This window comes from Ahaetulla prasina, chromosome 7, assembly GCF_028640845.1.
Source record: "Ahaetulla prasina isolate Xishuangbanna chromosome 7, ASM2864084v1, whole genome shotgun sequence".
Classification (NCBI taxonomy): Eukaryota; Metazoa; Chordata; class Lepidosauria; order Squamata; family Colubridae; genus Ahaetulla; species Ahaetulla prasina.
This window is the reverse complement of record NC_080545.1, coordinates 84,834,708-84,860,665: the sequence shown is the minus strand read 5'-3', so window position 1 is coordinate 84,860,665 and position 25,958 is coordinate 84,834,708. Positions and strand designations below refer to the sequence as shown.

At 39.1% G+C, this 25,958-nt stretch overlaps 1 protein-coding gene and 1 long non-coding RNA gene across 5 annotated transcripts in view; one reads left to right on the top strand and one right to left on the bottom strand.

Moving 5' to 3' along the window:
* CACNA1C (calcium voltage-gated channel subunit alpha1 C) overlaps positions 1 to 25,958 on the bottom strand; it is a 614,085-nt gene that overhangs the window by 69,920 nt on the left and 518,207 nt on the right. The window contains exon 30 of the mRNA XM_058191893.1: positions 14,941 to 15,024. Coding sequence (XP_058047876.1) covers positions 14,941 to 15,024 — 84 coding nt within the window. The remainder of the gene's footprint in view (positions 1 to 14,940; positions 15,025 to 25,958) is intronic.
* Positions 1 to 25,958, top strand: part of LOC131202698 (uncharacterized) — a 144,729-nt gene that overhangs the window by 72,621 nt on the left and 46,150 nt on the right. For 2 of the 4 annotated variants that reach the window (XR_009156198.1, XR_009156199.1), the window contains 3 exons: positions 12,302 to 12,403; positions 14,801 to 14,924; positions 16,627 to 17,665. This is a non-coding gene — a long non-coding RNA (uncharacterized LOC131202698). Of the gene's footprint in view, positions 1 to 12,301; positions 12,404 to 14,800; positions 14,925 to 16,626; positions 17,666 to 25,958 lie in introns of those variants that run through there. The other 2 variants (XR_009156201.1, XR_009156200.1) reach the window with 1 other exon arrangement.

Genomic DNA, 25,958 nt, shown 5'->3' with positions numbered 1-25,958 from the left:
CAGCTGGCATCAAATTAGAACTGATATGCTCAAAGTCTTACATCCTTCTTAAATGCAATCATACATATATCTGAAATATATTATTCAAGCTAAGGATAGCTACACAGATGCATTCACAAACCTTGCTAGCCATGCAGGAATAGAGAAACTTTACTTGCCTGTCACAGAGCATCCATACTTTTGCAATTACAAGGACATATAATCTCAGCACATATAAGCAGTGCTTTCATATGTGCCTGATGGAGAATATCTGCTTTATTCAATTAAGATAAGGGCACCTTTTTACAGGTTATTTTTTCAAACTGCACTCAATTAGTCTCAAAAAGTCAGAAAAATTTGACCGTGGACAGGTATTCTTTATATATCCCTATACAAGTTGATAAAATGTTTATGTCAGCCCTGGAGGCCATCTTTTCTTTTGGATCTTCAGGGCTGACAAAGTTAGTTCTGTGGGAAACTGGGAGGGGGGTTTGCATGGAGTTGGTAGCCATAGCAATATTATTTTCTTAAAGTCAAGCCTGCACCTGGAGTGGTGTGACTGGGAGGCATCTTCAATTGGGATGGTGGATTGATAAGACCATGTGATGGATATGTGGGTGCAGGGGAAGGGACTTTGACGTTCTTTTGGGTGTGGAAAACCCGGGAGCTTTCAGGTTCCATCTCTAACAAAATGAAACTTTGAGAAACTGCCTGCTTCGGAGGCTTCATTGGTTGAGGGTGTTACTTAGAATCCTGACATTAACCCGAATCTCCTTTAAAATAATCTCAACCCAGCTCACCGCTTAGCGGAGTTGCTGTCCGGAGTCCTGAATCCCAAGCGCTAACCCAATCGCCAGGTGGTGTAAAGAGTCAGGGAAGATGGAGGAGAAGATGGCAACTATGGAGGGAACCATGTGGAATAGATCGGAGGTCGCTCAGCTGAAACCTTCCTTATACGGCGAAGCTGTGGGAGCCGCCCTGCCCCAGGAGTTGGCGACACTGCAGGAACCTCGGATGGGGATGAGCAGAGAGGAGGCCTTTGAATGGAGAACGGTGAGACCTCCTGAGCCCAGCGATTCCCAGGAGTGGGGTCTCCCACTGCCAACACAGAGCCGGTCGCTAGTGGGTCTCCTGGAGTGATTCAACCAACTCAGCATGGGCTGCATTGAATAACCTCCTCCCACCATCCACCCTGGCTGGGTTCTGGCTCAACCTACGTTCACCTTCCCAGGCCCTGGGGCTGCAAACACCCAGAGTGGAGCGTCAGCTTCATTCCGCTCAATGTGAAGCGGATCATGCCTCAGCCTCCCCATTGGGCCCAGTTTACTGGGATGACAGCTTTTGCAGGAGTCGCCACAGTGCCGCAGCAAGGCCCGCTAGGGCATTCCAGCCAAGGTCTGTGGGGAGAACCATTGGGGCTGCCAAGACCCAACACCCCCCATACGCCAACCAGTCCTCAGATTGCCTCCTGCTGACCAGATCCCCCTGGCTGGGCCTTTTACCCCGGTCAGGGGTAGATACAGTATCAGTGGATGCTAGCTGTGGCACCAGCCCCATAACCTGCCCAGCCAGCAGCTCCTCCCCCACAGTTCAGAGTGACGTTCGACAGATTCCCCAGGGAAGCTGGCCTATTTCCTCAATTGGATTTGGTCCCACATCAACCATTATGGGGACCAATACCAGACCAATTGAGATATAGTGTCAGCCATTGCTGATGGCATGAATGAGGGGGACACAGCAGATTGGATAGCCCAACTACACGATGAAGGAGTCCCAAGCTAGAGGATGCTGACGAGTTTGTGCAACTGCTCCGGGCCCAATTTGAAGACACGGCCCATAGGGTTAGGGTTAGGTCAAAGCCCAGATCAAAGCCCTGAAGCAAGCGGGCCGACCACCAAATATTTTGTCTGGGATTTCCAGAGGCTGATTGGAAAACTGAGAGACTGGCCTGAACGCCTCCTCATCCACCACTTCAAAAAGGCCCTAGACTAGGACCTCAGCCAAGCTTGTGGGATCAGGGGAGTTCTGGGCTGTATACAGGACTGGTACAATATAGCCGTGGCAATAGACTTTGAGTTCCACCCGCATCGCAAGCATACCCAGGAGAAATCAGCCAAGAGGACCCTGGGTCACCAAATCCCTTCAAAGGGATTCCAATCACCATTGGAAACAATCAAGTTCTTCCAATGCAGCCAGCATGGGCACAGACCATCTGAGTATCTGGACCCTGCCCCAGTACCTCAACTCTGAACACCATTGGCACCCCGGGGAAGGAGGACTGCAAGGAAGCTGCCAGACAAGGGGAGAATCGCCCAGCAAGCCGTAGAGGTTCCTCTCCTCCCAGCTGGGAGTGAGGAAACTCCAGCTTTGGAGACCCCTCCAGGCTCTGCCAGTGGAAGCAGCAATAAAGAAGACCCAACGGTAAGTGAAGCCATCCGCCCCTTCACAGTCAAGACCCAGATAGTAGTGCCAGAAATGGGTCCAGCAGGATGTAGAAGCTGTCATAGATACTGGTTGCACCAGGTGCCTGATCAGCCTCCCCACTGTCCAACAACTAGGAATAAACACGAAGCCCCTAGTGTATCCCATATGCTTTGAGCAAGTCAATGGGATGCTAATAGGCGGAGCTCCAGCCACTTTAGTCGCAGAGCTCATTAGACTGGAAATGAGTCACCACAGGGAGCTTATCCGGTTCATAGTAGCTTCCAAAATGACTGAATCAATTATATTACGGCTTGCTTAGCTAGACAAATGGGCCCCGACCATCATGTGGGAAGATGGTTACCGGAAACTGAGAATAGGCATTGGGCCACTGTTACCAATTCCGCCAGACAATTGCCAAGAAGCAACAACCCCTGGCAACCACAGCTGGCTAGAAAAAGCAGCAGCTACAGACTGATTCCCTGGCTGGCCCCACCTGCCCAAGGAGTATCGGGATTTGACAGATGCCTTTAGTGAACAAGACTGCAACTCCACACACACACACACAGCCCAACAGACTGTATGATTGAATTTGTGTCGGGAGCCAAGTTGCCAAAGCCAAAGATATATTCCATGACTCCAAAAGAGATGGCCGAATTGAGAAAATACATCAACACCAATTTGGCCAGGGGTTTCATTCAGCCCACAAAATCCAAAGTGGCAGCCCCCATTCTATTCAAAGAGAAAAAAGACGGGGATGAGGCTTTGCATTGATTTCCATGGAATTAATGTCATGTGCATGGAGAACATATACCCCCTACCCCTAATGAAGAACATGCTAAGCCACCTAGCAAAGGGTAAGTTGTTCACCAAGATAGATTTAAGAGAAGCCTACTATCGAATACGAATTTGAGAAGGAGATGAATGGAAGACTGCATTCAACTGCCCTCCGAGCAGCTTCCAATTTAAGGTCATGCCGTTTGGGCTTCAGGGAGCCCCCACAGTCTTCATGCATAATTAACAAAGTGCTGCATGAGCACCTGTACAAAGGGGTCCTAGTTTACCTGATCTACATTCTCATATTTAGTGAGACGCTGGAAGAACACATTAAACTGGTACGGCAGGTACTGAAAAAACTCTTAGCTGCAAAGCTCTATGTGAAGCTTTCTAAGTGTGAATTCCATAAGACCTCCCTCGACTACCTGGGCTACTGAGTGTCAAGCAAGGGGATTCAGATGGATCCAGGGAAAGTGAAAGTGATACTAAACTGGCAACCCCCTCGCACACGCAAGCAACTCCAAAGCTTCCTGGGGTTTGCAAACTTCTACAGGCAATTCATTCCAACGATCACAGAAGTAGCCCTGCCCCTAATGGAGCTACTAAAAACAGGGCCCCCTCCAGCGAAACTGTGCTCAACTGCTGGCCTGGACATTGCTGTCAAAAAGTATTCGAGAAACTGAAGTGGCTCTTCACTAAGAAGCAAATTCTTCAGCACCCCGACCCTGAGAGACAGTTCATCATCCAAGCCAACAGCAGCGATGTGGCAGTGGCAGCAGTGCTTCTCCAGAAGGACCCACAGGATTGGCTCTTGCCTTGCACATATGTGTCCAAAAAACTCACCGAGATCTGGGAGAAGGAGGCCTGTGCAGTCTATTGGGCTCTCCTCTCCTGGAGATACTTTTTGGAAACAAGTTAGGTGCCTTTTAAGATCTGGACTGATCACAAAAACCTTGAAGCCCTAAAGACACCCCAGAAGCTCTCCCCCAAGCAAGTCTGAGGGGTGCAATCTTTCTGGCGATTTAACTTTGAACTAAAGTACATTCAGGGAATCTGCTAGCTGACACATTATCAAGAAAACCATCATTTGATAGCCAGAGGGAAGAAATTGTCTATGCCATCATCCTCCCCTCGCAACAAGCAGCGCAGTTCACCACCAGGGGCCAAGCCAAACACCAAACTGATCCTGTGCGGGGAAAACTGACAGCTCCACTAAAGGCTGCGCTCCCAGCCAACCAGTGGTTTAATGACAACAGAGACATTTTAACCCTGAGAGAGGCGCTAGCTTGGAAGGGGTCCAAACTGTATGTCTCCACCAATTTCACAGCGCAGGCATGATTCATGACTGGCCAGTCATTTCAGTTTCCTAAAAACTCTTTACCTGGCCCGAAGACAATTCTGGTGGCCGAAGATGAAGGTTGATGTGGAGGACTACGTAAAGAGTTGTGCCACTTGTGCCACCATGAAGATGAGACCAGGGAAACCTCCTGGACTGCTCCAACAAGTGGTTAACCCCAGCCGACCATGGGAGGAAATTGCCATGGACTTTATAGTCAAACTTCCGGGGGGGGGAATACAGTCATTTGGACTGTAATCAACTTATTTTCTAAGCAAGCCCATTTCCTGCTTGCTCGGGATTACCCTCAGCCATGAGCTGGCTAAAATGTTCATCAAGCAGATTTATCGGCTGTATGGAGTGCCCCGCCGGATGATCTCAGCCTGAGGCGTCCAGTTCACTACCAGGTTCTGGAGGGAGTTCCTGAAATCTATTGGATCAACTCAGAGGCTTATCTCAGCTTTTCATCCGAGCACGAACGGAGCTGCAGAATGGACAAACGCAATACATGAGCCATGCAATACATAACATAAGATGTTATGTGGATTACCAACAAGAAAACTGAGCAGATCTGCTGCCTTTCACAGAAGTGGCTTACAACAACGCCGTGCATATCAGCAGCAGATTGACCTCCTTTCAGATCACCAGCAGCATGGACTTTGTTTTGATGCCCGAGCTGCCGAGAGCACCATCCTCCTCCATTACTCTAGCCGAATGGATGGAGTCGTTAAAGAAAGGCCATGAGGACACTAAAAAGCGCTGGCGGAAGCCACAGAAGCATACAAAAAACAAGCTGACAAATACCGATCTTTCCAGGCCCCCTTCCATGTGGGAGATTGAGTTTACCTATCAACCAAATACATTAAATTGAAATTACCTGGGATCTAAATTCTTAGGGCCTTTTCTGATAGTGAAAATAATTAACCCAGTGACAGTTCAGCTTAGTCTCCCATGCATACTAGGGAAAGTATATCCAGTCTTTCACTGCAGCTTGCTGAAGCCAGCAGTCAATTCAAGACTGAGACCACAGACCCGACCAGCACCCAAATCCATAGTGGTGCAAGAGGAGACCCATTATGAGGTTAAGAGAATTTTAGACTCTAGATTATACAGGGGTCGATTGCAATATTTAGTTCATTGGAAAGGATAGCCTTTGTCTGAGGCTACTTGAGTTAAGAGCTGGGATGTAAAGGCAGATAGACTAGTAAAACAATTCCATGATAAATTCCCTGATAAGCCAAAGGATCCTACGTTCTTCTCATTCCAGGACACGATCATTGGTTTGGGGGGGGGCAGCCTGTCAGCCGTGGAGGCCACCTTTTCTTTTGGATCTTCAGGGCTGCCACACTTAGTGCTGTGAGAAATTAGGAGTGGGGTTTGCATGGAATTGGTAGAAGTATTTAGCCAAAACATCCCAGATGTGCCAATATGACATCTCTAATAAAACAGAACTTTAAGGAATTGCCTGCTTTGGAGTCTTCATTGGTTGGGGGTATTATTTGGAACCCTGACAGTTTATTTTGAAAAAAAGATTCAAAAGTAAAATGTGAAACTTATACATTTATATGTGAGTGCTTTCTACTGTGTCTATTCTATATTCTCCTCTACTGCTATTTCTACATTGTTAATTATTATTGCAATAATTATGTTCTTTTATATGTAATTACTATTGCATGAACTCTATACTATACTTATAGGATAGCTATTTGCATTATTACAACATTTCCTCTTTACTATTACTATATGCTGTAAGATTACTAGCAACACTTCTTACAAATCCTGTACTGCCTTATGTCTTAATTCAGGGGTGTCAAACCCACGGCCTGTGGGTGGGATGAGTCATGCGCTGGCCACGCCCATCCCCATTTTAGTGAAGGGGGAAAAAGTCGCAATATGACACGTGACAGCGCAAGTTTGACATCCCTGTCTTAATTCATCTCTCTCTCTGGGATTCCTGCTCTGTTGAATAGCCAGTCTGTTCACTCCCTCTGAAGGAAAAACACCTTTTATTCAGCTGCTTTTCTTGTTAGCTGGTGGCTGCAGACTTTCCAAAACATGAAACTCTTGCATTCTCCTTCTACACCTGTTTCAAGGTTGCAGTTTTATTGGCAACTCTGCCTTGCTGATGCTGGGGAAAAGGCTCAAATGGGGGAGGGGGGCTGGGGGGGTGGGAAGGCGGCAGCCTAGCTGCCTATAATTATTCTAAACAGCCTGCTCTTTCACATACCTATAGTTGCTTTTGCTATAGATTTCAAGCATGTAAGTGTACAGTGCTCTAAAAATAACATAATATGAAATAAGGAAGAAGGGTTAACAAAACACTAGAGTTTTTTCAATAGATTCTTAGATTTGAATTCTGAAGTTTTATTATTTTTAAATCTATTTTTATTTTTTCTGTTCTGTTCTGTTCTGTTCTATTTTGTAATGGTAGAAAATATATATAAAAGATCTCCCTGTAGATTAACAAGCCTCTTTTATTACTCAAAGAGAGGAGTTATTTTATTCAGGTATGAATTAAGAAATCAGAAATACTAAATATGTATCAATGAAGAAAACCGTTCTCAATACTTGTAATCAAATCCCTTTTAAAGACTCTATTCAAAGTTACATCTTTCAAATGTCATACTATTGTTACTTAGAAGTTGCATTCCAAAGGTCCTATTCCTAAATTCATAAAATATTAAAAATCAGTTCTCCCAAATGAAATAGTTCTTTAGAAAAAAATAAAGCGAGAAACTCCAATTTACTACCATTTCTCACAAAATAGGAAGCCATGGGCAGTTTGCCTGCAATACAGCACTTTAACCACTGAGCACTGAAATAAGTAAAGATTTCAGTTGTTTTATTGTTTAGGATATATTATTCACTGTTAAATTTTAAAAATCCTTTTTAATTATGACACAGCCTGGCCATACATGCAGCATGAACTTCTACTGAAAGCCATTATACTGCCTTCAGATGACATTGAAAAACAAATCATCTATCAATGGTTTGCAACTGCTCCTGTTTTGGGAAAGAAACCCACTGGATATCTTAATGGCTGATCAGAGTGGGGGTTCTGCCCTGTCATTCAAATGCATAGTCCTATTCAGTGCATTATACATTTGTGCAATTAGAGAAGCATCACTGCTGTCAAGCAAAGAGCAAAGACAATTTGGACAGCATGTGAGCTGGTGTTTTACTGCTATAATGTCAGAGGTTGAAGGCAACAACCTATAACAGTGATGGCGAACCTTTTCAGCATCGAGTGCCAAAAAGGGAGCATGCGCTCGCTCGTCTAGGCCGCAACCCGGAAGAGGAGCTGCCCAGGGCGCATGCCCAAAAATGAACTTCTGGTTTTGGGCGCACACATGCGCACTGGCCAGCTACCCTTCCAGGTTTCTGGTGCACATGCGTGTGTGACGATCAGCTGGCTGGCATGCATGCTCCTGCAGAAAAATGGAAAACCAGCTCTTCCAGTTTCCGGTACTTCCACACGCAAAAAGGCCAGCTGATTGTTGTGCGTGCGTGCGCGCCAGAAACCTGGAAGAGGAACGGGCACCACCAAATGTGCCAGGTGACATGGCTCTGCGTGCTACTTCAGGCAGATGTGCCATAGGTTCACCATCACAGACCTATAACCAAAGTATATTCTGGGTATTATCCAGCAAAGAGTGCATAACCAGGCAGACATATAACCCCTTAATTAAACAATAATCAATAAGATGCAAGAAAATAAAATGAAATCAAAGGCTAAAAAAAACCAAGAGATATCTAAACATTAGGAATCTAAGCATGTGAATTTGTGAGGCTTTTTTGAGAAATAACATCAGAACTACCTACTTCCAAGTAAAGTTGCATAGGTTGGATTTAAATCTTGTATTGAAGGCCTTGGAAGGAAGGCAACAACCTTGTAAACATCTTAACTTTAGTAGAAACTACCATGGCTTCTTGGGTAAAATTTGGTTTCCAACTGTTGCAAAAGGTAAACTGAGAAGATACATAGTAGATTGCTAGTACACTGCTACCCTACACTCAGAGACCTACACCAGGGGTGTCGAACTCAATTTCATTGAGGGCTGCAACAGGGTTGTGTTTGACCTCGGGGGGCTGGGGTGGGTGTGGCCAGGGTGGTTGTGGCCAGCTCAGTGTCACTCATGTCGGGGGTGCCTTTGGTGGCCTGAGTGCTCTGCCACCGAAAATGGGCTCCCAAGTTCAGTTTCTGGTTGCGATGGCCTCCTGCAACCCTCTGCCAGTGAAAATGGAGCTCGGGAGGGCCACATGCAACCCTACCGAGCTCCCTTTTCCCTGGCAGAGGCACAGCGGACTGGTCCTTCACTGTTTCCAGGGCGGCCCCGCAGGCCAGATCTAAGCATCCTGTGGATCCAGCCCCCGAGTCTTGAATTTGACACCCCTGACCAACACCTTTAAAAAGTGGCACACAACTAATATTGGATTTGTTTTTGTGGCGATCCAGTGATTTCAGTGGAAATTTGTGACAATACAGTTCATTTGAAATGAATGTAGCTAAAGAGTAGTTTCATGTGTTCATAATTTATATTCATGCACTAAACATGCACATGCAGTACATGCACATCTACTCTAATGCAAGAGAATTACATGCCAAGCATGTTAGGTCATCTAGACAATTACAAATGCATCCACATACAAGCTCAATTATACTTTTAAGGCTTGTGCACACATTGTCTACCCAAAGTGGATGTCATCTGCCCTGTGGAAACTAGTTTCCCCAATGAAGTCTCACTTACCTCTAGTGAATTAGCTCTAGCTCATCTTAGAGCTAGCGTGCTGCTCCCTAAAGGTAAGCAAAGCAGTTTAACAAGGAGTAAATTTAATGTGTGCACAAGCCCTAAGGGATACACTTGCATTCAGATATACAAACAGGTGACTGTTAAATGATTTAGACTATTTGAAATATCCTCCAAAGTGAAACAGATAAAAAGGAAGTAAACACATAAAGAAATATAACGTTGACTTATTTCACACACACACACACACACACACACACACACACACACACACACACACACACTTAGATTCTAGCCCTATTGAATTATGATAAATATATTTGCAGAACCATTCCTATATACCAATACTGTACATGATCTGTTCTATAGTCTAATTATACTACAGACTGAAATCTCAGCACATCACAAATACAGATTGTCAAGTGTTTTGTTTTTTTAAAATTACTAGGAAATTCCTTGTTTCATAAAGAAAAATTCTAGGGTTTCCCAAATCTTTTCTAGACTTCTTTTTCCCAATGCTAGATTTATAATGCTTATTTTTTTACCCAAAGCAGCAGCATGCCACAAACTGATTAATTTTCAGTTTTGCAAGTTCATACTTTTGTTTTGTACTGTATTCAGTTTAATCCAAATTAAAAAAAATCAGGATAAACATTCATATTGAAATCCATAGTGAAAGGTGTAATTTCACATAATAAGAATCTAAAAGACTATTTTTTAAAAATTATTCCTTCTGCGTATATTTTAACCTAAAATGCACAAATGAATTTTGACCCTGTGTTGCGTAATTAATTAATTAATACTAATTCATAGTTTTACCTGGAGAAAGATGTGCAGTGCAGTGCAGCTGTTGAAGGGTAACAAAAGTGCATGTCTTCCAAGAACACTGTTAGAAATGTTTCCAAAACGCATTTCTCCAGATGCAACTCTGAATGGAGCACTAAGGGCTTCATTAGCATGCCTTGCCAATCCAACAATGAATTATGTGTGTGTGTCGGGATGGGGGTGAGCAAATATGCTTCCAGTTACTAAAAATGGAGATTATAACAATGGAAATTTTTTCACAGTGGATGTATACACAGGACAAAAATGATCCAGATTGCATGCCATAACAGCTAGAAATTATAGTCCAATAGTTAAAGGGCAACAGGTTGGGGAAGGCTAGTATATAAAAGGTATTTCTGAATTATATAGAATTATTTTATACTTTCAGGAATTGACTTATTATTTCTAAGGAAGAACAGAGCATGTTTGTTTTAGAAGCCACTTTCTACCACTTTCTAGTATTGGAAAATAGTTATCTATTGCATGTGTTTCCCATTTTTCTATCATGGAGGTCCTAAGATTCTCACATCCAGATGTTGATTTTTTATCTGTTTTTTTGGAACTTTGAGCTATGAACAATTCTGTTTTGTTCATTGGTTTCCTAATTAGCAGTCTCAGCAAAACCTTTCTGCTCGATCACTTGGTAGCAAACTGCCAATAATTCCTTGTCACCAGTTTTTATAACTTTTGTGTTTTTGATCTGCTGTGTTTCAAAGGACTCACAACTGTACTGATATATTTTAGTTTAGATTTCATGTTGAAGGTTCTGAAAAGTATAATTACTTATCTTTACATGTTTTGCTCATTTTTGTTTTACATTTTTGAAGCGGATTGGGAAATCAGAAATCTGTGTAAAGACTGGAATCGGGAGAAGATGGAAAGCTGCATTTCTTCCTTCATTTTCATATTTTTATGCTCTTAAGAATTAAGTATAGTTCTGCACATATGGCAAAAATAAGAAATGGCTATGGCTAGATCTCCATATAAGATTCAATAAATGAATTTGAGATGAAATTAATAAATTAAGCTTTATGATGAATTGAAAACTAACTGTAGGTTTATTCCTTTTTTTCTGAACATGCTTTCTACTATTTCAGGATAGTTTTCAGATAGTCATAAATAATTCCCTTTTATACTCCTCCTCAAAGCTATGCTTTTAGCTTACTCAAATTTGCTGTAGTTTTTGTGATTTTCCTACAGCAATATTTCTTAAAATCCATTAGATGGAACATCAGTGTTTCCTGAATAACGCCAAATCCAAAATAAGTATTTTATGGAGTTTGGATCCATTCAGTTTAACTAGTCATAAAAGTTCTCTGTTCATGAATAAAGAAGAAAAATTGGCAGATTTCTTCTCAGTCTGAAGCTATTTGCAAAAAAGACTAATAACTTTAAAATAAGTTATTAAGAATATAAGCTTTAAGTTAAAAGACTCTGACAACTATAATCCTGCAATATATATCTGAAAGGTCATTTTCATACTTAAATATTCCAAAACCAAATATTGAAATAGGCTGAAGGTTACACTATTTTTAAGATGTTTTTTCGCTCTATCACTTGAGGTAATATATTGTGATGTATAAACTCATATATCCCATTAAGAATTGCAATTGATGTATTAAATGTAAGGGAATTTTAAAATTTTAAATGTAAGGGAATTTTATGAACACATATTTATTTATTCCCTGTTTTTTTAAAAAGATAAAACATCAAAGATGCATTTTTTTCAAAATTGTTAAAAAGTTTTAAGAAATACTTTTTTCCATTATAATGAAATTTAGTTTCAACTGAAAAACACTTTAATGCATTCACACCCGTGCACATATACATATATACACACTTGTGTGTTTGCGCGCGCACACACACACTGATTATATACATCTGACTTTTTTACCCTTGCCTTCTGTTTTTCTGGTGATTAAATGCCTTTCAGTCAAATTGTCTCTGCATGGCAAAGTCCGTGCAGATGAGACTTCACAGTGTTCCTATCTAATGCATCTATCACCTTTCATGACAAAGTAATTAATGCCAAGAAAGGCTCATTTTATACAAACTTGTTACTTTTGCAACCATTTTTAGAGATCCGCTACAGACTAATTTATTTAGTTAGTGCAGGCTATATATGATATCTGATTTTGGAATCAAGTAAAAAACTAATATCGTGTAGTCTATTCAGAAATGTTCCTTTTCTTCTTCCCTCCACCCACCATTCCAGTTTGTGCAGAGCAAGCCAGCATACAGGCACGCAAGACAGGCTCACAAACCATGAGCAAAGCAAAACTTTCATGGTAGGAACGACAAACAAATGATGCAATTGGTAAGTGAAGGGGGAAAGTTTTCAATTTGTTCTGCAAAAAACAATGCCTATTTGTTGGGTGGCTGGGTGGACTGCCACAGAGCAGGATTATTTTTGAAGGTACAAATTGATATAAAGGGCAATTCAGTTTCTTATTCTATAGGAATATGTGCAATACGACTTCAAACATTTCAGAACAAACTCCATCTTTAATTGATTGCAAATTATCAGTGCATCAGATATGCAAAAAAGTTAGAAGAAATTCAAAATAGCTTAATAAGAAATGTTAGAATTAAAGCAAAGATTAAAAGAGAAACTTCAAACATGCCAGGTAATAAAAAGACGTATGCAAAAATTTTAGGGTCTGTATAGTAGAAGGGTATTCTTTAGAGGTGAAGTGGAACCAATATTAATGTCATCTGACCTTCAACACTACTTGGTACTGGGAAGAAAAACAACCCTACTCAACTTTTCTGCTCTATAAATAATTTTAACTTAATCAATCTCTGCTGTTCCATATTTAACTAACCTTAATTAAATGTATTAGTGTCCTGTACTATTTAGAAAATAAACTCAACATTCCTAGCGATCCATAAACCCTCTTCCCTCATGTTTTTTAGAAATTCTTAAAAGGCAGTTTTATTTTACCGGGATTTCAATCCTAATTAGGATTATTGGTGTATACATTGAGGCCATTTATTTTTTGTTTCAATACTAGTATTATTAAAAGCATTGCTACTTTTAAAAATAATTTGATTCCTATGATTACTTATTTATATTATAACCTGTAACTTGCCCATAGTCTGTTGTTTTGGGTGGGCTATAAAATCTGCACAATCTGTCAATCAGTGTCACATTTCACATATTTTCCTGCTAAATAATGTGGCTGTCCTATGGAGAATGGAACGTATGTGTGATTAATCTGTCTGATCTTAGGTCCAAATCAGAATTTTATCTGGAATGGGAATTAGCTCAGTAAAATTTACTGAATATTCTGAAATTGCAAATATTATTGGGGTGGTGTTATAATTAAATAATGGATTTTGCCAAACATAATTCCCTCAGTTTATGATAATGAATAATATCTCTATAACTGCAGCTGGTCAAGATCTCTGTAGATACTCACACAGAAGCAATGCCGAATAGTGAACAAATCACACAGATAATGTTCGCAGTGCCAAAATATTCTCTGAGCTGGAATTTAGCTGGTACTAATGATTTTTTAAAAAAATTTAGAGTAATTCCTCCACTCATGAAGTTTTTTTCCATGAATAATTGGGAGACAAATAATGTAATTTCATTTAATGTGTAATATGTTATTATAGAATGTTAGCTTAATTGTTAAGTCTTGTGGATTCAAGATTGAAGAAAAGAACTTGGAAAAATAAAGATCTTTGCAATTGTTTTTCCATATCTGGTTCCGACTATTCCACCTCGAAAGAGTTGCCCTATAATTCTTTGTGAAGTGGCAAGTACTTCATTGCCCTAGGAAATTTAACATAGTTTTGGAAAATCAGTCTCGACTATTTCTACAACTTCCCAGGACAGAAACTTGCTTATTATGCATTCACTCCACAAACTTTTCATAGATTTTTTTTCTACTATACAGTTTTTATTCATGCCAGGCTGATTATGAGGGAAAGAAAATGATGCAACAGTCAGAAAATCTCCAAAGTTGTTCTAAAACATAAAGAAACAAGCATAAACAAAAACAGAAGAAAATAAGCAATCCTTAAAAAAACTTTAAATAAAAAGGGAGGGAGAAAGAAGGGAAGAGAGTAAAAAAAGAAGAGATTAAAAAACCCAGAAAAGACAAATGAATATTAAGAGCAGGCACATTCATGGACAGACGCCAGCTACTTACGGTCACCTCGGTGATTGCTATATCAACAATGCTACCCACAACAATCAAGGCGTCAAATGTATTCCATGCATCACAGAAATAGTGCTGCATGTGTCAGGGAAACCAAAAAAGAAAAAAGAAAAAAGAAAAAAAAGAAAGAAAAAAGAAGAGAAAGAAGAAAACAAACAGGAGAGAGAAGGAAAAAGGGTATAAAAAACCCAAAGAAAAACCAAAACAAACAAACAAACAAACAAACAAATAAATAAATAAAGCATGAAAGAGGGAGAGAAGAGAAAAAAATAAGGAAAGAAAGAGGTTATGTGGGCATAGTAAAAACTCTCTTACCACTCTACAGTACTGGTTGCTCATACCTCTGTAACATGATGGAGGGTATCAATAAAAAGCCTGGTTAGTTAGAAAGTTACACTCAAACATGTCTGGTTTGGTTTGGTTTCATCTTTTGGGGAGGGGAAAAAAGCACACATACCCCAATCTCTGTGCGCCTTCACCAGCCACCAGTTGTGACCAGTGAAAAGAAAGGAGGTCTTTAACCCTCCTCCTTTTTTCCCCCCCAGGGAGAAGGACGATGGCAAAGTCAATAAAAGCATGACTAGAGGGAAGAAAACATAAACCAGAAAAAAAAAAGAAGATAACAAGTAAAGAAGAAGAGGAGGAGGATTTGGTGGCATCCTAAGGAGGGTAGAGTTATACTCACATTAGTTTCACTGAGAATGACGTCTATAATGCTGCCAATTACGATGAGGAAGTCAAAAATATTCCAAGGATCACTAAAGTAACCCTACATAAGGGAGGGGCAGGCAGGATGGGGATTAAAAAGGAATGTTAGACAGACAGAAACAGTTCAGAATTGGCATTAGAATCACTGCCCTGATAATGCCAGGGGCTGTAGAAGAGCAGCTAGGACCAGGTGTTTCCACATAAGCACACAAGTTGGCATTACTCAAACATGTAACCCCATTGAAAGCAAAGGGATCAAGTGTTTGTGTAAGGACTACCTGTGTGTATGCAAATTGGGGTTAGATTAATTCTGACTAATGTGAAGGAGTCCTTCCTTTACTATTTTGTATTTTCTTTTGGTCTTTTTATGTTTCATACCACTGATTTGTGGGTGGTTCATTAGAGAATAGCACTAATAGGAAACAAGTTGTTCCCACAGATGAATTCTAAAAGATTGTCTAGAGCCTAAAACAGAGCATTCTTTATATTCTGAGGATAATAACCTCATAATGGCCATTGGTTGCATTGTGCTCAGAGTCAATTAAACTATAACTGACATAAATCAGCTGTATTTGGGATACCCTGCAGACAGAGGATAACTGAGTAGAAAAGAACTTTCTTGATTATGAAAAAATGGATCTTTACCAACAGCTTACGTGGCTTTAAGGCCTACTGAAGTCAAGTTTCTCCTTTTATACAGACAATAACAGCTGTCATCGTTCATCCATATACTTTCATATTTATTTAATTTATCCATTACTGTAGCATTAGATCCACTTTAATATTAAAATGAATTTGTGTAAGGTAGGGTTTAAACTAAAGATTGATATCTTATAAATCCTGAGGTGGAATTTACTCTGTTTTTAAATTAAAAACTTGGGTAAATTTCTAAGTATTTCAGACATTTTTGCAAGACTTGCAAAAATTCTTTTTCACACATTTATATTTTAAAATCATCTTCCCACTTTTCTCTTATCCTATTAAATAGTGCAGGGGTCTCCAACCTTGACAACTTTAAGCCTGGCGGACTTCAACTCCCAGGATTCTGGGAGTTGAAGTCCACCAGGCTTAAAGTTGCCAAGGTTGGAGACCCCTGAAATAGTGATTTCTGCTTGTTTACTATTTTGTTCTAATCTGATTTCCCTGTTTCTCCAGCTGTGATCAATTTTCAAAGAAACCAAACACAAGTGGCAAAGGAGATGTTGTTCTTAGTACAGGAAACTACAGGTCATGGGTGAAATGTGAGCCTGAATTCCCAAGATTTTTTAAACAAAAAAAAAAAAAAGGGGGGGGGGAGGGAAATGAGAAAAGCAATTAGTTCCAACCCTGATGAAAAACCAGGTTTAGAAATGTTATGAGGAAAGCAGTTAGAATTCACAGCTAGGCTATACTCTGAATCAAGATTGGGTAGTTAGATTGCAATCCAATTAAATATCCCTGGATTGAAGAGCTTTCTGATTTTTACTCCTCAACAGTTGGAGGAACTGTTAAGAGTGTTTTGTGGGGAGAAAGTAAAAGAGAGGGTGAAATTAGAAAGAAAATGCATTTTTGAAACATACATAAGGAAAATTTCCAGGTAAACTTTGAAACATCATGGGCTAGTTTGAATTCAGCACTTTAATTATGGAGGAATAATTTTCTATTTATTATCCCATTAAAACAGAACTGAGTGCATTGGGAATGGAAGAAAGCCTCAGTAGAAGATACATCATTCAATATTCTGCCTATAAATTTAGAGGTAAATGTTAAAATTAGTGTCGATCGTCGCCAGCATCTCTAGGAACTAGATCAACCTGGAATAAATATGGAATTAGACATTTACATCAAAGAAAAAAAATGAAGATTAAAAGGCACAGAGATTTTGAATAATAACATAATACAAACATTCAATGCATACAAGACCTTCATGTCCTCTTATCACCAACAGATGAAAGTTTTGAAAACTAAACCAAACCTGTTTCAATGAAATGTGGGTAGCCACATTTTTGGACACTAAACCATAAACAGAATGTATACTTTTTAAGTCTTTCTAGCATATTTCAAATGATTCTTAAGGGCCAAATTAGATGTGATTTAAAATAAATGTCTTGTTTTATTTTAAAATCAAATATCCATTGCAGTGTCAAGTATCCAGATTGAAATTAGAACAGTTAATTCTCTTCCCTTATTCATGCCATGTAAGTAAAAAGCTGCCATTGTGAATAGTAGAGTCAATGGACGTATAATTTCAGTTGGGACTACAGAGATATGAAGGTTTAACTACCACTTCCCTCATGTCTTTGCCTCCATCTGGATTCCCTACTCCTTCTCTCTCAGTTCTAGCTATTTGAAATTAGCAATATCCATGACAGATCTATTTAGTTTATCTCTCAAAGCTACATATACCAACTGTAATTTTTTTTTGGTATACAGTTTTGAAACATTTCATAATTTTACAAACTGCGCCCAGTAAAACACAAAATAGTCTACTGTGGCTACAATTATTATTGTGTACATTTTGGTAAGGTTTTCATGACAAATACTAAATTACTTATTACATGCTGTCTTTACTTATGCCCCAAAACAAAACTTGAAATTAATACTTCTACATGTGCATCAGTGTAACCAATAAACCACAATGTTCTTCATAGGAATAAACTTTACTAGTCTTGGACCTGATTGTAAGTCTTATTAATTTATTGATATACTGGTTTTTAGGAAATTAGACACTGCTAGGAAAAATATTTGTATATTTATCAAGCTATTGATGTTGAATCAGGGTTTGTTTTGAATCAGGATTGGCAAGAAAAAAGTCACTGTTGTTGTACCAAATATAAACTATTTATATTTAGATAAAGGAATAAGGATTTTAAAAATAGCTTTAATATGAGAGAATGAGTCTATTCCCACTGAATATTTTAGAATTCATGGCCATCCACATTATGCCTTTTAATCTTTTGAGTTCTTGGCTGTTGGCTAGGGAGATAAGTTTTTTTTTTTTGCTTCCAATCATTATTAGGCTATTATTTTACAAAACAAAGTTTCATAATAAAAAAAAGGATAACTAAAAACTAACCAAATTCAGAATAAAGCAGATCTTGGTGATTTCAAGGGGATTTGCCAGATTTTCTAGCTTTACCAACTAAGATTACCAACAATATGTTGGCTCAGTCATTTAGTGAAGTAAATACATGAGGTTTTAAATGAATCCATTACAGTAAAGTTCTGCTCCATTAGAATATAGATCTAAAACTCAGGATAGACCAAGATTTATTTTGTAGAACTTAAGCTATTTTCTCAAACCAGCATCTCTTATGCAAGAGGTATCTATCACAGAACTACAGTATTCTGAGTTCATAATAATCAAATAATAGTTTAGTGTTGTAAAGCTTCCTGTCTTTTAGTTTCAGCTTTTTTTTACTACATACCATTGTGTAGTAAACATGAACAAGCTGAAATAATAATAAAAAATTATAATTTGATTGAAAGTAGGAACATTTAGAAATGGGGCAGGCAAACTTTTAATGACAGAGGTTGCATAATAATTTTGCCTGGCAGGGTTAAGTGAAGCCAGGATTTTCAAATGAGTTTTCTTTAAGTTTGGGGAGGGGTTTTTGTTTTGCTTTTTAATGCTGACTAAGATTCTTTTAGGACTTACAGTACACTTTATTTTGTTTTAATGTTTCTCACTTCAAAGTGGCTAGAAACGGTTACTTTTAGCAAGTTGAATAGTAGCTTTGAAGAGTCCCCAAAAAGGATTTAGAGCCTGTATGGCGCCCTGGTGCCCCATGTTGCCAAATCCTGGTGTGATCAATCCTGAACTCAGCTCTCCACCTAAATTTCCAGAAAGTCTGGATTTTAAAAAAATTGCTAAGCCTTGTTGGGATAATATATTTATAACCACTATAAATCAAGTAAATAACATATTTTGCAAAACTCTTACTATTCTTTACTATTTACTCTAGTCTACTTTTCTATTTCTTTATTATTTTACCCATTGAAAAAATGTTCTTTAAAGGAAATTTCTTTTTAAGTATGTTAGCTTGATTTTGTGGCTGACAAATTGCTATCAACAGTTACCAAAAACTCATTGAAAACCAAGTGTCTGAAACTGTTTCCTGGGCCACATGATTTATCTCTATGTAAGAGCTTTAGAAAGGGAACCGCTTATTGAAGCAATGACTCCTCAGTCTAGGAAGGAGGAGGCATTTTCCCATCAGAAAATTTGTTGTGAGTTTCTTCTTCTCCCAAGAGAAAAAAAGCTAGGGAGGGTTTAACGGAAAACAAATTGATAGCATTGTTTATTTTTGCAACTGAAATGGTTAGAGTGAAACAGTTAATCTCCCACCCAATGGGAATCCTCTTGCTTTCTTGTCAGAGGTAGAGTTAGGTTATCATTCTGTTTAAAATTCCAGAAGAGTTCCCAGACCTCAAGCAGGAATTCCTTTATGTTACAGAATGCCCTGACATTTTGTTTTAACTCGAGAGACAGGAGGCTAGATAGTTTTTCCTCAGAAATAATAGTTTGGCTTCACTGTTAAAGACAATCCTTTTTTTCTAGCAAACCATTTCATAATCAATTAAATATGAAAAATCCCATCAAATGTACACAGTAGGTGGGTGGTATGGAATCTCATTTGTGCAAGGAAAAAAGCACCTGTCAAACCGGCCCTTGGTTTCCTTGCCTACCCTCAGCTTATCCTTCGTCTACTCAAAAGTTTTCTTGGTCTTTCATGCTGAGTGGAGAGAATAAAGTAGATAGGAGTGCAAATTTCCTCATGTTTGTTCTATTTGTTCATGAAGTATTTCATGAACCTGTCCAGATAGCCACAGGAACCCATGAGCCATGTCTGCTTGTTGCTTATGTCAACAAACAACAAAACCTGTTAAAAGAAGCTCTCATTTAGCATCCCTTGGCTAAATACCATCCCTACAGCCCATTTGAAAATCAGCAGCATTCATCAATAAGTCTCTCTTTCTCTGTTTGGCTGCAGCTCACAGTGCCACAATAAAGCCCTTCTTCCCTACATCTATTTATTTATTTATTTAGTCACAACAGTATATATAAGCATAAGCATGAAAGTAACTATATAATATATAAGCATATATATATAAGCATAAGTATGTAATAACTATATTAATTGGATATAATGAAAGAAAACAATAGGACAGGAATGGTAGGCACGTTTGTGCTCTTTAGTTCAGTAGTGTCCACAGGATAGGATAGGGTCAAAATAGCAGGTGACATATGTAAACTAGGATGGTATTTTAATCATGATGCTGCCACCTCCACGTTGCTTTGATCTTTCACTGATCTCATTGTCCAATTGATCAGCAATCAACTAGTAAGAACAAACTGCAGTGCAATTAAACAGTTGAAATGACTATTTTCCTTAGGACTATTTCAATAGGAACTGGGTTTAAGGTTTTTCTTCTCAACCCCACCTATCTTGTTCAAGATAGTTTTTTTTTCTCTCCTACTATGAGTAAGTGAAAACTTCTTTCTTGTAGGCATCAGGGTGATGGGGAGAGTGAGCAGGTTGTAGAGTCTGGCTGGCCACTGTGACAAACAAAACACTGGACTAAGATGAGCCTTGACATGATCCAGTCAGACTATTCTTATATTCTTTAAGCTGATCTTTCTCAATCCAACTATGCTTTCCATTTTTGATAACCCCAGGCAGACTAATGTAATCAAAAGTCTGAGATACTTGTCAGTGAATTTCCTTATTCTAGAAAAATAGTTCTAAATAGTCCTAAAAAATACATTCTCGTTATTTTGTTGATATTCTGCAGCAATAACAGTTAGATTTGTATTTTATTTCATTTTACTTCATTTGCATTTTATTTAATATTTAATGTTTTAATTTTGGAAAGTTAAGTACCCCAACTAAAAATATTTAAATTTCGTACATTTTTGTTATTCCTTAAATGAGTTAGTTGAACAGCGTTATCCTGTGCAATTCATGTTTATGTCACCAAAAAATGTAATTGAAAGCAATAGTTGTACAGTATATGTGGTAACTGGCAATTATGAGGCAGCAAAAGATGGCTTCAGCCAGGTTCACTTCAGAGTTGAAGTGAACCTGGAGCTTTCAATGGGTGCGTTACTCAGAACACTGACAATAACTGGATTTCATTCTAGCCACTGTGTATCTTGGACTCCACTTATTAATAAAAATATAAAGGTGGAGCCTTCCTATCATTTTTAATCTTTCCAACCCAGGCCTGAATTAACTGGGAGAGTGCTGATCACTTAATGCAACTAAATTATCCCACTGTTCTTGGTCTGCAATGTTTTGGAAATTTTTCAATTTTTATTCCCAGAGTCAATGAATTCTGTTGTTTTATAGAAATATATTCGATAAGTGGTGCAAAAGTTTTATCATAAATCCTTGACATACTTGTGTATCGTTTACACACTAGTTGGACCTTATGGTACTGGCTAATTCCCTTCCATGTTGCATTGGCTTTGAAGACCCATTTATTTTCTTTCCTGTGGGTGTCTTGACAAGTTTTTATGTGTCATTATTATGAAGAGATTTGGTTATGCACAGGGGTAAAATGCTCCCGGTTCGGACCGGATCACGCGATCCAGTAGCGATGGGGGCAGGTAGTTCGGAGAACTGGTAGCAAAAATCCCTGCCCCCTCCCCCAATGCCCATGCCTTGCTGTTCCTCTTTTCTGTCCCTGAAGCGCTCGGTGGTGATATAGCTGCAAACAGCCTTAAATGACTGCCACAGCACTTCAAAGGGCCGTACTGCAGCTGATCAGCACTGTAGGCAGCTAGTAGACCAGTGCCTCTATTTTTAAAGAAGGTAGACCGGGGCCTGCAGGTAAAAGGCAATTGGTAGACCGGGGTCTGTTTTTAAAGAAAGTAGACTGGGCCTCTCAGTAAAAGGCAATTGGTAGACCGGGGTCTGTTTTTAAAGAAGGTAGACCGGGCCTCTCAGTAAAAGGCAATTGGTAGACCGGGTTCTCTATTTTTAAAGAAGGTAGACTGAGGCCTGCAGGTAAAAGGCAATTGGTAGACTGGGGTCTGTTTTTAAAGAAGGTAGACCAGGGCCTCTCAGTAAAAGGCAATTGGTAGACCGGCGCCTCTATTTTTAAAGAAGGTAGACCGGTGCCTCCCAAGTTTTGTATACTTTATTATTTTTATTATTTATTACTATTGACCATGCCCATTCAGTCACCTGACCACCAAGCCACACCCACCAATTAAGCCACGCCCACAAAACCAGTAGGGAAAATTTTTAGATTTCACCCCTGGTTATGCAGCTTTTCCCTTTTTTTTTCTGGCTCAGTGACTGATATTTTCTTGATATCTTTCAGTGAGCAGAGTTTTGTTACCTCCTTCTTTGAACACTAGGAAAGCCTTTAGGGTGGAGTGCCTTTCTTGGATCTCTCTGATCATCTGATCGGTGGCACCTCATTTTCTCCTACCTACTCTGCCATACCAGCTTGTGATAAAGATTTCCTTTGAAGCCTCTAGTCTTGGCTCACTGCCTAACTAGATGTGGGGAACATGTTCTGACACCTCCAAATTTTATTTTTCTCCTCATCAAAATCGGTAACACTATGCATCTTGACAGGTGTAGAGCAGATTCTAGGATTTTGTATACCGAGACGTATTTTTTGTATCCAACCATGATTTCTGTCATACATCTGCAAATTCAGTTTGATCCTCTTTTCTTCTGACATACAAGCCTAAATCTTAACCTGTCATGTATCCTACACTGAGCTGCTTTCCATGTTAAAATGTATGGTATAGGGGATTGCATTTATAGTTTTGCTTGGGAACCTAATTTGCACTGGTGGATGTAGTGATTGTTTCTTCCCAATATTGCATCACTGCAGCATATATCTCATCATCTTCTGCTGACTGCCAATTGCCAGAACAATGGCAGTTCGAATCTCACCAAGCTCAAGGTTGACTAAGTCTTCCATCCTTCCGAGGTTGGTAAAAGGAGGACCCAGATTGTTGGAGGCAATAGGCTGACTCTGTAAACGTCTTAGAGAGGGCTGTAAAGCAGTATATAAGTCTAAGTGCTATTTGCCATTTTATTCTGTGTTTTCTTTTGTACAGTCTGCTTTTGTCACTACTTTATGTTCATCTCATATTATCTGTGCACAGTACCTGAGGCTTTCTCCTAAATCACATTTCTTTGAATTTCTCTAATTCTTGGATCTTCTTGTTTGGTCAGTAAATCTTGAATAGTCATCTATAGAAGATAACAAATATATAATTTTCCATCTAGTATATTTGTATTGACCTACAAATATTGCTGTGAATAAACTCTGAGGGTTCCTTTGTTTCTTTATCTCTTCTTTTGGAAAAAAAATGGTCCTGTATCTTGTCCTGATCCAATAGCAGGGTTGTTATGATTGATTTACATGTGGTCATATTTTCTTTTTTTTCTTTTTGCATATTTTTTTAATTTTTATTTCTCATAAGCATATTTAAGTATACAGTCTCTTATCCAACATTAATCATTGATCATTCATCTTATCCTTTAACTTTCATTTTTATTTGTTCGGGGCTGTTCTTTTATCATTTCTTTTTCTTTGTTTTACTACAACCTTTCCTCTTCTTCTTCCCTCCTCTTTCTTCTTCTGTTCCTTTCTACTTTCTTCATTCCTCCTCTCCTCCCCTTCTACTTCCCCTCCGGTTCCCCCACTCCTCTCTTCTTCCTCCCTTTCTATCCCTCTCTTCTACTCTTCTTTCCCCTCCCTTTAATTTTTTAATATTTTTTAATATTTTAAATTTTAACTGGGGTTTTATTATTATATGGTTTATAATTTTAAATTTTAAACTTTTAAATGTTGGCCATTTTTTCTAATATGCTCGGTTTTAAATTGTTGTTTTAATTGTACATTTTTGTGTTTTTTATCTTTTGGCTGTACACCGCCCTGAGTCCTTTGGGAGAAGGGCGGTATAAAAATTTAATAAATAATAATAATAATAAATAATAATTCCTCTCCTTCTCCCTCTCTTCTATCCCTCTCTCTCCTTTCCTCTCTTCTCCCCTCCTTCCTGCTCCCTATTGCTCTCTCCTTTCCTACTCTTTTATTGTATCCATTTTCAATTTAATCTAGAATGATATTTGAGCAGCCCCACATGTGGTCATATTTTCAAGCCTTTGGCTTAATTCTCCAATTTATGTTCCAAGCTCTTGTGCCAGAGATTTAAATAGTTGTTGTGTTGTTGCTCTAATTTTATTTTCTTCAAAATCCACATCAAAAAGTTCATATTATCAAAGAATATATTTTATAACTAATTCATCATATTGGGTTATATCGCTTTGGTTTCTTTTAAATCCTTCTTTATATCCAGGGAAGGGACATGGTGGCTCAGTGGCTAAGACGCTGAGCTTGTTGATCGAAAGGTCGGCAGTTCAGCGGTTCGAATCCCTAGTGACGCATAATGGGGTGAGCTCCCATTACTTGTCCCAGCTTCTGCCAACCTAGCAGTTCGAAAGCACATAAAAAATGCAAGTAGAAAAATAGGGACCACCTTTGGTGGGAAGGTAACAGCATTCCGTGCGCCTTTGGCATTTAGTCATGCTGGCCACATGACCACGGAGATGTCTTCAGACAGCGCTGGCTCTTCGGCTTTGAAACGGAAATGAGCACTGCCCCCTGGAGTCAGGAATGCCTAGCACATATATGCGAGGGGAAACTTTACCTAATGGCTTGCCCTTGCAGTGTTGGTGTGAGTGTCCTTGGTGGTTCCTAAATTTTGTTTGCCATTATTTGCTGTTAGTATGTTGATAGTTCCTTGACTGGGATATTGTATACTGCTTGTTTTTTGGTCTTGTATTAATCTTGCCATTAATCTCTGCTCATATGGCTTCTTTTGATCAGAATGTCCCTTTTTCCATATATTAGATCAGTGTTTGTCAACCTTGGCCACTTGGCCAAGCAGTGTGGACTTCAATTCCCAGAATTCCCCATCCAGTTGAAGTCTACACCGCTTAAAGCGGCCAAGGTTGAGAAACACCGTGATGAATAAGTGATATGTAGCCATCCTGTGTACTGGAGAAAGACAAGAGTAATCTCTCCTCCTGAATTTTATTAGATTGTACTCTGTCCTTTGCCTTTCTTTCACTGTTGTGGATTGATTCCATTCTCTTTGGAATATATGTACGCTGGCGATTTTGGTTTGTCTTTCTTGGGGTGCTTGGCATACAGATGAGCCACAGTGCTGTTGGTCTGAACTTAGTTTTATGATTCTTCAGAGATACTTGATCTCTTTCAGAATTACAGAATTCAAAGTCAATTATTATAAAGATCTGCTCCACATCTTTCATTTCTAAGAAAGAAACTACTGTTTCATCGATTAAGAATTTAGAAGTAAAGCAATTAGCATTTCATGTTGGATTCTTAGGTCTTGCCACATCAAGCATTTCATTCATATGCAAATCCATGTTTTCATATCTTAGTCTCTTGTTACAGTACAGAAGTTCCTCAAAAGATGTATTTTTGAAATGGTGGATTTTTCATCATAAAGGTTAGAAAGATTCCTCAATACCCTCAACTAGTTCTAAATGACATTGAAAGTAGAATAATTCATTATCAACCATATTATTTGTGAGGCATCCTATGCTCTCTAATACTTTCCTCTATCCGTGAGTCTTTCCTCTTCTAGCATGTTTGCAAACCCTTGATCATTTTGACCAGACAAATCAGGTCCTTTCAGCTTTTATACAGACTATCTCAGGAAAAAATCTGCTGCTTTCCTTCCTAGTTTTTAGGTGCACAAAATGGTGAACAATTTCTTCATCTTTCTCTCAGTCGGGGAAAACGGCCGTCAGGACTGGGTAACTTCTCCTCGTTGGACCGAGTCTTTTAAATTGTTGTTTGTGGTCCCCGCCTCCTCCTATTTCCCTCCAGCTTTTTCAACTCGGTTTGCTAAGGACCAGCAGCGTTAATTGTTACCTCAGACTGGATTTTCTGGTTTGGAGGTTCTAAGTTTGTGGTTAGTTCAAAAATTTTTATTTTTATTTTTTCCTCTAG